Consider the following 13,965-nt stretch of genomic DNA (forward strand, 5'->3'; position numbering starts at 1 on the left):
CTCTAGACTTCATCGAGGGTTTTGAGGAGTCAATGTTTCAATGTCTATTTATGTTTTGATTTCCTTTTATTATCACATTAGTTAATTCATGAGGGTAGTCATACTATCAAGCTTTGCTTACTTTGTCAGCACTCCTGTTTAATGTTTTCGATTAGTTACAGCCAGCCTTACTTTATTCTACATAATTATATTCGTTTGTCATGTGTAAATTTGAAATGTTTGTTTGTTATATATTTGTAAAAATCAAAAATCAAATCAAATCAAACAGAAATAAATAAATCAAATCAAATCAAATTAATGCTTTATATAGCATCTTATAGCATTTATCAACTTTTTTTTCGATGTAATAGTAATAATAATCTCAGTTAATAGTAGCTTGGTCATCTTTGTGTACTCAGACATTTATAATAAACCAATGAACCTTAATCGTCCTGTTGATCTGTTAGGAAGGGTGGAATATTGGTTTTAGCCAGACGCCTTAAGAAGCGATGTACATTACGGATGCTCTAGGAGGGAGGGGGGGGGGATGTCAACATCCCACACGCCAGCCCGCTGAGGGGCTCTCCTGGTGAACTTCAGCTCGTTTCCGCTAAGCCCAGGTAACTTGTACTTTCCCAGGTAGCCACCAGAAAATCAGAAGCCTCCTGAAAATAACAAAGTTAAATCATGCCCTTTTTTCCCGTCATCTCTCCGCTTCTTTTTCCATCTCCCCTTTTTCTCGCTACTCAAACATCTCGTCAAATGATGCCTCTCCCAGTGCCTAAAAATCATTACACCGCTAGTGATGTCGAGGGGATGTATACTAATTCAGGGAGAAGAGGATTTAGCAAGTAAAAGACAAGAGGTTGGAAACAGCCGAAGGGTGATCGCGCCGGTGGCTAGAGGTGAGTCGAACACCTGCCCCGTCCAAAGCGGCTCCTCAACACTAGTGTGCTCGGTGATTTCACACTCCCCTACAATCAACTCTCTCTCTCTCTCCCTCTCTCCCTCTTTCTCTATCTCTCACTCTTTTTCTCTCCTCCATCTCGTCCTCTCTCTCTCTTTCTCTACCTCTGTCGTTTTTTTTCCTCTCTCTCTCTCCATTTATCTCACACACTCTCTACATCTCTCTCTTTATCTCTTCCCAGCTCCATCCTCTCTCAATATCTCCTCTTCTCCCCATCTCTCATCCTCTCGATCCTTCTCCCCCTGTCTATCCCCTCTCGTCTTTTTCTGTCTTTGTCGACTCATGCGATTTCACCATATAGTCTAATAACGGTCGTCGATCAAAGCGGGTCTCCTTGTTAATTGGATTGATAGTTACTTATCGATTTAAATCAAAATGGCTGTTTGACACCTCCACCAATAGCTGCTAGATACATTATTGCTGTGACGTATTCTTCAACTTAAACAGCCCGCGCATGCCTCTTCCAAAAAAATGATGAGCGGAGGATGACAGTGGTCGTCTGCTCTCGCCAGACGCAGATCATCATTATTGGTTCCCGCGCTTTTTGGAATGCATCCATTTGAGTTCATCTCGAGATGATTCAATATTTTTGAAGCACATTATAGAACTACAGGTTATACTCGGAATCGGTCATCCTATAAAATAGCGAATTGAATTGTTTTATACGGTATATTATCTTGGTGGTGTACGAACGCAATATTAACTTCTCTATAACTTAAAGGGATGTTGTCTAAAAACACTCAGGTATATTGAATTAGTTATTGACTTTTGTTAGATTTTTTTTGGAAGTGGATACTGAACACAATATTCGACCAAAGTTCAAGAAATTTTGCTCTAGCCACCCTATAAAATCTACAATTTTTTTAAATTCAAGGCCATCAAAATCAGCGTTGTAGCTTAGAAATGTCGGGAGTTTTATCCCCGGAAGAACAAATCAGTGATGTATTCGAGAAAAGCGAGCGAAACTCCGTCACAACCACCAACCCATCTTCACCTATCATGTCTGTCTACCAAAAAGAAAAAAATCACGGAAGCCCGAGCAACACCGGCAATACATGTAGCAACAGCAGCAGCAGCATTGATGAACCAGCCTCTACCACCACCACCACCACCTCCCCCGCCGCCATCTCCCTGTCTCAGCTTGTCGGATCATGGTCACGTGGATGCGAGGCACGCTTCTCGGCGTTTACCGCCGTTAATTCGAACCCGTCTTCAAGCCAGCGACTCGGCGTCGGTTTGTGTCACGGGAGCGGAGTGCTCCAGCGTCTCGGCGCCTCCCTCGCTGGCAGCAGGGACGAAGAGAAACTTGGCGCCACCACCTGCAGCAGCGACAACATCGCCACCACAGCTTCAGCATCCTATTCAACAGCAACCTCAACCGCAACAACAGCAGCAGCTATCGCCATTCCAAACATTACCACACATCACCATCACCTAGGTAGCAACCATCATCATTTGGGCAGCGGGTTTAGATTGTATTCGAAGTTGGATGTCGCAGGGGAACCCCCTTCACCAGCGCCCATCCATGGCGCCGCGTTCCCTTTTGCTGGTCTGCATGGCTTGTCCATGACAGCGGGTGCCAGAGTTCCTCTTGGCCCACCTGGAGCTATATGTAAGTTAAATCTATTATCTATTTCTTTAAAATGTTGATATATTTATTCGGTAAATTTTGTTTCCGTTATAAATTAATGGTAAGAATATATTTCTAGTTATCAGTCTAGTGTACCGGGCATTTGTGGATAGAGGAATTATAATAACACAAAGTAAACCTTTTAAAAATTCTGGAGGGGGCAGAGGAAATTATGCCAGAAACTTAAAAATAAAGATTTGGATGCCTTTACAAAACTCTGAATGATCAAACAATTGCAGCTTTCGAAGTCATACACTGAGCATAAGACACCTTTTCATCATGTCTTGATTAATATTGGTCCAAAATAGGAATACATGTTTTATGGTTGCCTGGAAATGATATTGATTACTTTACAAAACAGAGCAATAATTCCTCACACTTTTCATGCAAACTTAAAAGAAATAGATGTAGGTTATAAAGTTGAATGTCGTCAACTATAACTTTATTTTTGCATGTCCGTTTAGCTACCATTCCATCTCATTCTTTTTTTTTAGTTCACAGAACATTTTAATAGAATAGCATTAGTAATCATTCTGTATACACTATGGCCTGTGCAAATTGTTATAATTTGAAAGACACATACGCTTTCAAGAATTACCTGATTGAATTCATAATCTATTGTCGTATGTCATCTTGTGAAATGGGTTGCTTGAAAACGCGATTACTACATGAAATAAAACTATTAAAACACATTAAAAGTATATGAACACGTTAAATACTGGGGTATATGACTTTGTATGATCGTCTTATTTTCTCATTACATTTTGTGTTTAAATATGTGACTATTTTCGGTTTGAACGTAACTGACAAAAACCTCGCCCTTCTCTAGAATGACACATTAAGAGTAATTTTACACCATTTACCCTGTAGGGGAAAATGTGCCCCATCACATCTAATTGGCTATAAACTCAGTTGAACAAATAATTTTTGGCAAATAAAGCTTCCACACAGCTACGATTATATTCAAAGACCACATTCTCAAATATCATGGATATTTCATGGAAAACCATAAGATTGTATCGAATTTATGAACCATGACCTTTTTTGGTAGTTTTAAGGCTATATGAGAAAGCTTTTACTCCTTTTGAACAAAGCTATTTTTGAATACTTTTTTTCTTATTACTTTAGTCTTGAAAACAAAATCATTTTCACCCCATTTTTATAACCAATATCAGTAACGGAGTACTTCACTCTCATAAATAAAGATTTCGTTTCTTTTCATTATTTTGCACCACTTCATTCCATATTATTTTGAAAAAATGTTGCCGTCAGTGGTCAATACAAATCAAAGGTCAAAATATTTCAATTGATTGTTTATATATCCCCTCAAACAAAACTAAACAAATTATATATATATATATATATATATATATATATATATATATATATATAAAATCACCTACCACGGTTATGTAACGCGACCTAGATATCTCATTTTTACCCTTGATTTTCTCTGAAACTTGGCTCCGGGAAACAATATCACACTTTTCAATATCCTATTCAAAAAATAAAAAAATTGTGTGTGGGGGGGGGGGGGGGGGGACTGACATTCATTTTAGATAATGTTAGTCAAGTTATCATAGTAATGTGTCGAAATGAATACAGTTGATAAGTTTATCCCCTTTTGCAAAGAAACATAACGTATCTCAGATTCTAAGAAACTATCCGCGAGGCCGTGGAGCCGGAAGGTCGTATTCAAATTATAATTGTGATCTATAAGATGGAGAAAAAAAAACAGTTGTTTTATTCAAATATATTACAATACATAGATTAAAAACATACAAAATATGTTGTAAAACTCCAAATGTTCACTTAACGTTATCGATATAATTTATTGTTCAAATTTCAGTCTTCAATTCAGATTTAGATGCCGCGGATCCATGAAAAACATTAATAATTCATTCCTGAGTTTGGCTTGATGTCATTGATGTTTCAGTCTAGCTTTTCCATGATGTTCCGTATTTCAACTTTAAATTATCCTTTTTCCTATTCCAATATTAAATATGCGCAATCATTTTATTTGAATCAGCATCCCATATTGGTGCGTGTTTTTAGTAAATAGAAGACGTTCAAGTATGCAATTCCAATATAAGCTGTAGAAAACTTCTTTCTTTGATTCTGATGGCTATAAAATCGTAAGCTGATACTCATACTTTTAAGCTGCTGCGAAGTTTTGTGCTATTAAGGGGGATATCAAACAAATGAGAGATGAAACACTGATGTAAACCAGACGTCACCATTTAAGTACACTTTTCTTTGTTTTTGAGCGTCAAGTAACGCCTGACTGGAATGCTCCCCAGGGAGTGGAGATTGTGCACACAGTGTGTGCGGGCAAGCACTGAATCCAATGACCGGGGTAATAGTATTTTTGTAAAGCGCTTAGAGACATTTGTATTAAGCGCTATATAAAAACTAAATAATATTTGTTTCTACAACTTCTATCACACCTCACTGGTTTTTTATTAGATAGCTTGGGATAAGTTGTCTACTAATCCTAAAAATATTCTTGATAAGATTTTAATACCCCTATATGAAAACTTTCATGATCGCAATTACAGTTGCCGGTATGAATAAAAATTATTAACTTATAGTTGAAAACATCGAATTTACATTAAAATAATTGGCATAAATTTAATCATCAGTGCCAATTGGTATTAATCAAAACCATTAATCTCATAATTATGATCAATATAACATTGAATCGGTGATATTTAATTTCATAAATCTTTAGAGCCGAAAGCGTCTTTTACAACATTCATTAAATGAATATTGTATGACAAGAGAAAACCCAGCTACGTTTCGATGTTTCCATGACAATCATGCACCACTTCTTATTGTCAGTGGATTCATGATGTGGACTTTACCTGGAATTAAATGTTTTATTCGGTAATTTTATTTAAAAAATCATTTTTCTTTCTTAATGTCACTTTAACAGAAAGTATCAAAAATATTCGATAAAGGATTGGCGACAGTTTCTAATAGTAATACCCCTACTTCTTTTTCGTTCTTGGCCGACCTCATTTAGATCAATGCATTCATTTATAAAGAGCATGATGTTCCGTTTTTAATTAAACCGTTAAGTATCAATATTGTCTTAGGAAAATGATATAGGCCTAGTTTTTTTCTTCTTAAAATTGTAATAGTAGAAGCAAAGTTATTTATAGTCTCTTTGATCACATCTGAGGACCTTTTTGGAAAGAGAGATGATAACCTTTGAATTGCCAGTTTCCATTAAATCCCTTTTTAAAGTTCGTTATGAATTGTGGTTTCAATTTATTATATTACATCAAATAGAATGAAATCTAAACAATCCTTTTAGACTGATATTGCTGGAAAATGAGAAGCCTTACAAAAATGCCGAAGCAAAAATTCATTATCAATGTGAAAACATTTTCACTCGACGAAAGCTCTCATACATCCTCTTTCTACCATCGCAACAAAACAGTAAATGCGGCAACTAACACAAAATAATACCCCAAACTCCTCCGACGATCAAAGGAAATGTTCACCGAAACACTGAGGGCGTTTCCGATAAGTAATAAAGATTCAATTATCTTTTCAGCTAAGCAATGCACTAATAAACCCCCGCTAAAACTCCACTGGAACAGGTGCTTTTTCTAGTCTCATCTAATCGAAAAACGATAACCATTTCCCTCTAATTCTGACAAGTAATTCCAGGTCCTTTTCATTGCCGACCTCTCGACATGTTTTGCCTGAAGTCAAACGCTGTATCTATCTTGTCTCTTCTAACGTCGCACTTTTATGCTTTGCCGAATATAACAATCAATCTCGAGAAGATAGATAATACTCGTTGGCCTTTTTGTGAAGATGAAAGGGATAGCCTAGGAGGAGCTCTGATCGGCTCTTTTTACACCGGGTTATCGCTTTCATTTTCATGCCTTGAATGGATTTAGTATAAGGGTGATTATTTATTTATTTATTTTCTTGCGGTTATGTCGTAATTGATTGTTGAAGATGCGCAGGTTCAAAGGGAGTTACGAATTGATTGAAAAAACGCTGGCATCGCTTTGGGGGGTATCTCTGAAAATAGCTATTTAACCTTGATCAATCATTAACCTACTGCTCTCAAGTAAAATATTAGAATGAAGAGAAAGGATAATAAAATACACAACGCTGTGGGCATGGTTGGACTTATGCTCTTTAAAACACACGTAGTATTTATATTTGTATTTATAATCAATAATAAGATTTTTAACTAAATGGCCTACTCCTTATTCTTATTTTCTTTGCGTTTTTTTAATAATCTAATGATAAAATATTTACTTATTCACCAAAAAGTGTAAGTCCCGTCATCATATGGTAATTGTAGGTCTATATCAATTATGAAAGATCTTATCTAATATCTATTTTGTTTTTTCCTTTAAATTAGATTTCAGAAAGCCGAATATTCGATATGTTGTACGGTGATATTCGATTTCTAAACTTCAGAACATGCTTTTTCATCTTGGGAATGTGAATCGAAAATCCAGTTTCTTATTTCTGTGAGCGGGCGTATTAGAGTCCGGGAAATTTTTGAAAAGTAATTGATCGAAGTAGGCTTGGGTTGTAAAACACTAATTCCGACTAAAGAATAAAAAGCCTTTTGCCCCTTTTCCCCCCTTCTAACTGAACAATAGTCACAAAGAAGAATCACTTAGTACTCTCTCATCCAGGGCTATTTGTACTGCACCTGTAAGTTATTGTTTCTACATCTTTACGACCTTGCCTTTGACTGATTCCGTATCAATTATTCAAATTATGCGCCTACTCACCATCGTAAATTCAATTTCAATCTGTGACGACCTGTCTGATTGAATAAATCAATTAAATTGCAATGACCCCATTTTCAGCTAAGTTTTTAATTATTCAGGTACATAAACATGCGTCTCGTGCATCCACTATATCATCAGCCAGATTACGTCGATACAAATTTTTTTAACGGTTTTTATTACCTCACTAAGACAAACAATTTAATATATAATTTTAATTTACAAAATTAAATAAAAAAAAACTTACGAAACAATACATTCAAAGTAACGTGACATATTGCCAACATAATATGTGTACAGAATAAGGCAACAAAGATTTGAGGGGAAAAAAATGACCAACTTCCCGATGTACAATGCCATCCCTTTTCAACTCGATGAAAATCATCTCATGAATTAAGAACATTTTTAACTTCACCTAATTTTTCATATAAAAAGCCTGATAATTTAATCAGTATGATTATTACCCTTTCTTTCTTAATACATATTGAAAGCAAAGGAGCAATAGGAGCAGGCTTATTACAAAGTGAAGAAAGATGTAAATTGAATAAGAAAATATTAGATAAATTAATCTTTTAAAAATGGTGTTTCCTCTTGTTGTTGATAGTAATAATTGTTTTCAATCCAATTTATTGCTCTGTGTTTTCTCTTTCCGTCTTTATCCAATCAGTGGGACGAAAACGTCGAAAGGAAAACCGGCAGCGCCGCCAGCGGACAACATTCACTAGTGAACAGACCATCAAACTCGAGATGGAATACCACAGGACAGAGTACATCACACGCATGCGCAGAGTAGAACTAGCAGAGATGCTGAGTCTGACGGAAACACAGATCAAGATATGGTTTCAGAATAGACGGGCGAAGGATAAGAGAATCGAAAAGGCGCAGATTGATCAGCAATACAGGTACGGTGGCTAGTAACAACTTTTATCATATCTCTTAACACGAAAGGGAAAAAGTAGGAAAAAAAGTAGCAATATCTGACGAAGATAACAATCAGTAATTGACATGAAGTACAGGCACCGCATATGATACCAGTATGACACGAATTACATGAAAAGGAAATTGAAGACTGATGAAAAAAAATATAATCATATTATTATCAAATATTTACACTACCACAGTTACACATTGTAAGGCAAGACTGTATCTAAAACAATGCGATAATATAATGAAAATAGTCTTTCTCCCTTTCGTTTTGGAAACTGATACTTTGCTTGAGGTTATGGTGCCAACATAGGAGAAACTTGTAAACACATAACAAAACAATACGTTTCTGCTTAACTACATATAGATAACGTTTTGCTATAACTGTGATGGTGTGGTTCTGGAGGTACTAATATTGTGACTGTCCAAATCAATTTAAAAAGATGAAAACTTTAGTAACTTTTTATAAATTTTTCTCTATAGTTACTGACCAGTCTTTAATTATGGAGTGCATTTAATTTTTTTACAGAGATTCTTAGAATCTCTGTAAAAAAAAAGCATCGTTTAGAAAATGCTCTTTAAAATTGATTGCATACACTTTAACCTATCAATAGCATTGCCCTTCATCATTTGTAAACATGCGAACACGGCTCCACATCATGGTCTAAACATGAATAAGGCAATACAATATTGGATACGGCATTGCAATTGCTCATACGATAATTTCTTGGAAGTTTTGGCCGTTCTATGTTTAGGCCTAATACTCATTATAGATTTGTCAACTAAGTTTAGGCTCATCTATTACTCAAAGCTGCCTCCATAAAAGACCACACAGTTCGCAATAACCAGGTGCTCAGGATTTCAACACTATATTTAAAGACATAAGGCCATTACAAAAAAAATAATCATGTTTAGCGTCCCCGCCCGCCTCCTTTTTGGGGGCCGCCTCCTATTTTTTTTTAAACATGAAAAACACTGCTAAAATAGATCTATTTCTGATTTTTTTTTTTTAAATGTCGGCGACCATCTTGAAAAATAGCCCGACTGTCAGGGAAAATGTACCGAGCGGCCACTTTGAGCGGCCATTTTGAAAGGAAAAAAAAAAAAAGAAAAGGGTCTCCTCCTTCCTATTTTTCGAAAAAACAGGACGCTAAACAGGTTATTTATTTTATTTGGCCTAATCAGAGAACAGGGTATACTCAATCAGAGAAAAGAGCCCATACGCCAACAATTCAGTGCAATGTTAACACTGCTCATGTTGTATTCTCTCCTTGTACATTGTTACTCGCCCCTGAAGCGTCAAGACGGTGCCAATTACTGACGCAGTATCACGTCAGTGTCAATTACTGACGCAGTATCACGTCGTGTACAACGGTCATCAGGGTGTTGACCTGAGGGGCTGGCCTTGGCCTTGACCTTATTTAGGCGCGTAAAAATATTAATCGTATTATTAGTAATCTGTCATCCAGCTCATTAACGTATCCATTGTTTCATTTCCATTAATTGCAATTAGGAGTCTGGGGCTGCCGACACCCGGTAGCATGTGTGGTTTCTCCCCTGCCTTTACTGGTCTGTGCGGCCCGTGTTGTTACTGCCCAACCAGTGTACCAGCGCACGGGATCCACACGCTGCCACCGACCCTCCATTCGGCATTCCGATGATGGACAACCTCACCTACACTATGAACATGACGGACAAAGAAAGAGGACAAAATATACAGTTCCTCATTCTACCCTCAACAATTGCTGTGGTAGACAAAGGAACATCCCTTCGCTGCTATTATGTAAAAATGAGTAGAACAGGTGAATATGCATGTGACACCTGTTCTACACATTTTTACATAATAGCAGCGAAGGGATGTTCCTTTGTCTACTTGAGGAACTGTATATTTTGTCCGTCATATTCATAGTGCTAGTCGCTTTCCGTCGATCGGAAAAATCAAGTGTATTTTGAAAGCAATGAATGAAGAGACTATCATCTTCCTCTCGTCGTCTGGAATGTTAGTTTGTAATGACCCGTGAATGTTTGCTGATTTCTAAAAACACAACTTTTTGAGAGCATCATATTTAAAATTATCTCGATGCATTCATTTTGTCTGACTGTAGTATTTAAAAAATGAACTGCAGAGATATAAATTGATTATAATGGGAGAAAGAGAGAGAGAGAGAGAGAGAGAGAGAGAGAGAGAAATTAAATGAGATGAAAATTGGGGACAATATTAAGGGGGAGTGGAGGCATTATAACGTCTGGATTTAGGGTTATTAACAAATTGGAATGAATATTCTTGCTGAATTCGTTGCAATAATTATTTATTTTTTAAAATAATAACGTTTCGTCGTTCTGTATACTATAAATACGTTTTACTTAAACTATATAAATGTTGATGTACATAGGCCTTTGTATCTATTTATACATCGTTGTTAAGTGGTCATATTTTTTCAAAGATTGCTTCCAGTGAAGAAACTAGCACCATGTGTATTTATTATATAATGAAATATTTGTAAGGATTTTTTTGGGGCACACTATACATAAACTAAGAATCGTGCTTTTCATGTAATTGTCATTTCTAGAACAATGTCAGCAAAATACTATGTCCTAACAGAGACAGTACAGAACCCATGTGAATTGTAATCAGTTTTTCGTAAGGGAAAGGGGGGGGGGGTAGTTATAGCCCCCCCCCCCCCAATATTGAAAATAGCTAATGAACTTCACCTTGTTTGGTCTATTCTGTATTTGAAGTGACGTTGACTTTGCTATCGACGTCCATATTTATTACCCATTTTGTTGGAGATATTTTGTTAATGTTTCATTAACTCAATAGGACTGGCAATGTTTTCCCTGGGATATTATTTGGGGAATCTCATCGATCACCCCAAACACTCTAAGTCTTTTAAAACAAATAATGGTATCTTTTGTTTTCTTTTATTGTACTTGCTCTTCCTTCCTCAGCCTCATGGTTACCTTTTCCCCTTCAGTTCAAGTTTAAATTTATTGAATTCCAACACAAAATAAACACATAAAACAAACCCGAAATACAGAGCAGGTGCAAATATTCATAATTATATTATGTACCGGTGTGTTGGCTCAGTCAGTAGAGCGTCCGCCTCACAACCGGGGTGTCGTGCGTTCGAACCCCGGCCGCGTCAAACCAAAAGACGTTAAAAGACGGGAGTAGCTGCTACCTTGTTTGTCGTTCAACAATAAGGGATAGAGCAACGTCGATCTGGCGCTGCTCAGTGGCTGCCGGGCTTACGATCTATTGAGCAAAAAAAAAAAAAATCCATTTTCGGTTTAACTTAATAAAATTTGGAGTGGACTTTAAAAGATTATTATCATTATTACCATAAATACCATAAAATCTATGGGGATGGGGTTGGTGATTCGAATCCTTCTATTCCTATGAGATACTGTACATATTTTGTATTAGTACCTTTAAATAGACAATAAAAATAAACATACATAAACTTAGTGGTTTTCTATGCTAATGGTGGTGGTGGTGGTTGGTGGTTCCAATTAGTACAGTAATTTTTCCATTGTATGTGTTATTATTTGTCAAGCCACGGCTTTAAATTTATTGAGCTTTAATTGAAATATAAAAATCAGGCTTTTGTCTACTTTGATGCACTCACGTTATTAATTCATTACAGATTATGATGTTAATTCACTTCCAATATCGACTTATGTTATGTCTTGCAAATTTTATTCTTGCCTATCACAATAACGAATAAGAATACCGATCTTGCAATTCCACCGATTTGTATTGTTTTGATATTTCGTCGAAATAAAGCTTCCATTTCTTTTATTATTAGTTGCTGATAAATTATGCAAATGAATGGTAAAAATTGAGTCACTTATCTATGCAAGAACTTAACTTTAGAATGGATATCTGTTCATAGTTGTAGCTTAATCACAAAATTTAAGTTGCTTTACAAGTCATGAGAACGCAATAAGAAGGCTTTATAATAGGCCGAGTATTTAACTTTTGAAGATAAACGTTGATGTATTATCTCAAAAGATGACGAAATTATTACTCGTTAAATTAATTCCTTTGAAATGACCACTGCACCTACCTATACAATTTATTTATGATTTGACTGGCATTAGTATCATGGAATACTAATAGAATTCTTTTCATTATTCTTTATAATAAATGTTGAACATTTCTCTTGAAACTTTTTGGATGTTTTTGCTTGCAATCTAAGCCAAATTTAATCAACACTTCAACTACTTAAACAACCATGTACATCTTACATACATAGCTTTTGAGTGTAATCTTTCCTCTTTTTTTTTACTCTTTAATTCTAGTTTTCCTTTTAATTTAACATCGAAAAGATGACAAGTATAGTTGTGTCAAATATATAACTTGAGTATAATATGCTACAACTATATTACAAAGTTACTCTTAAACAGTACAACTCGATTTGTAAGTTGACGTTCTTACCCAAAATGGGGTTGAAATTATGACGCAAGTCTTGTGCAATATTATTAAAGTGGATTTTAAATCCTTTGCTAATCAATTATTATGATCATTTCGAAGTGTAAGCAGATCTAGCTTTTTAATGTACGATATACATTATGTTTAACACAGTGTATCAAGAGAGAAAGATAGATATATGAAGAGGACGAGAGAGAGAGAGAGAGAGAGAGAGAGAGAGAGAAATACACACACATACACACACACGCACACACACACACACATATACACATACTAATAATTATATATATATATATATATATATATATATATATATATATATATATATATATAAGAAAGAGAGAGAGAGAGAGAGAGAGAGAGAGAGAGAGAGAGAGAGAGAGAGTGGGGGGGGGGGGGGGAGTGGAGAGAGACAGACAGAAAGAGTGAGAAACGGGCATAACATATAAAAGGTTTAAGGTATGGTATGAAGTGCTCTCTCAGGAAAAAGAAATTATGACAAATTTAAATTACAAAGTTGAGGAGAAGGGCAAATAACATTTCGAAGTATATAGAGTTCTTATTATCGACATGAAAATGACAACATCTTTCTTGACTATATTTTGTAAACAATAGAAAATGACTATCATTGAGTGGAGATATAAATTTGACCTAAAAACATGGGCTTGTTAACATTATGTCTAAATGTCACTTGCTAAGCTATGTTGAAATTCGAAATATAAAGAGGAAGCTACATGTTTGATTTAAAATATGATTAAACTTCATTGGTTTTGAAGACAAAAGTTTGAACATAATGTTACTCCTTTGGAGATAATATTCATAATTATGTCTTCCATAATCACTTTATTAAATCACATTACTAGCTGCTGGAGCCTTACTATTTATATTAAACTCACAATCTTATGTCCCCCCCCCCCTCCCCGAAAGCTGATTTTTACAAACGAAATTTTGTTCATTTTGTCAATCTAATCATGTTGTAAATGAAATGAGTTCCTGATATTGATATCAACCAAAACCAACATGCGCAACTTCACGAATCAGGTGGCGCTCTTTCGGTACACGAGTACAGAAGAATCAAGTAATATTTTGAGAGTGACGTTCTCTCCCTCTCTCTCTCCCTCTTTCTCCCCCTCTCTCAGTTCCTCCCTCTATTCCCCTTTCTCTTACACCCCCTCTCTCTCCATCTCTTTCTCTCTCTCCCCCTCTTTCTCTCTAAGTACCTCCTAATCTTCCTCCATCACTGTCCTTCTCTTTCTTTCAT

The 13,965-nt window shown here is 35.9% G+C and overlaps 1 protein-coding gene across 1 annotated transcript; it reads left to right on the forward strand.

Moving 5' to 3' along the window:
• The first annotated feature begins 1,465 nt into the window (after positions 1-1,465).
• On the forward strand, positions 1,466-9,967 carry LOC105444658 (homeobox protein HB1-like). The gene is made up of 3 exons (XM_011679176.2): positions 1,466-2,558; positions 8,013-8,247; positions 9,783-9,967. Exons 1-3 carry the CDS (start codon positions 1,850-1,852, stop codon positions 9,928-9,930), a joined length of 1,092 nt encoding a protein of 363 aa, XP_011677478.2. The 5' UTR covers positions 1,466-1,849; the 3' UTR covers positions 9,931-9,967.
• Positions 9,968-13,965: the final 3,998 nt, after the last annotated feature.

This window comes from Strongylocentrotus purpuratus, unplaced genomic scaffold (genome assembly GCF_000002235.5).
Source record: "Strongylocentrotus purpuratus isolate Spur 01 unplaced genomic scaffold, Spur_5.0 spur5_scaffold_6, whole genome shotgun sequence".
In the NCBI taxonomy this organism is placed as follows: Eukaryota; Metazoa; Echinodermata; class Echinoidea; order Camarodonta; family Strongylocentrotidae; genus Strongylocentrotus; species Strongylocentrotus purpuratus.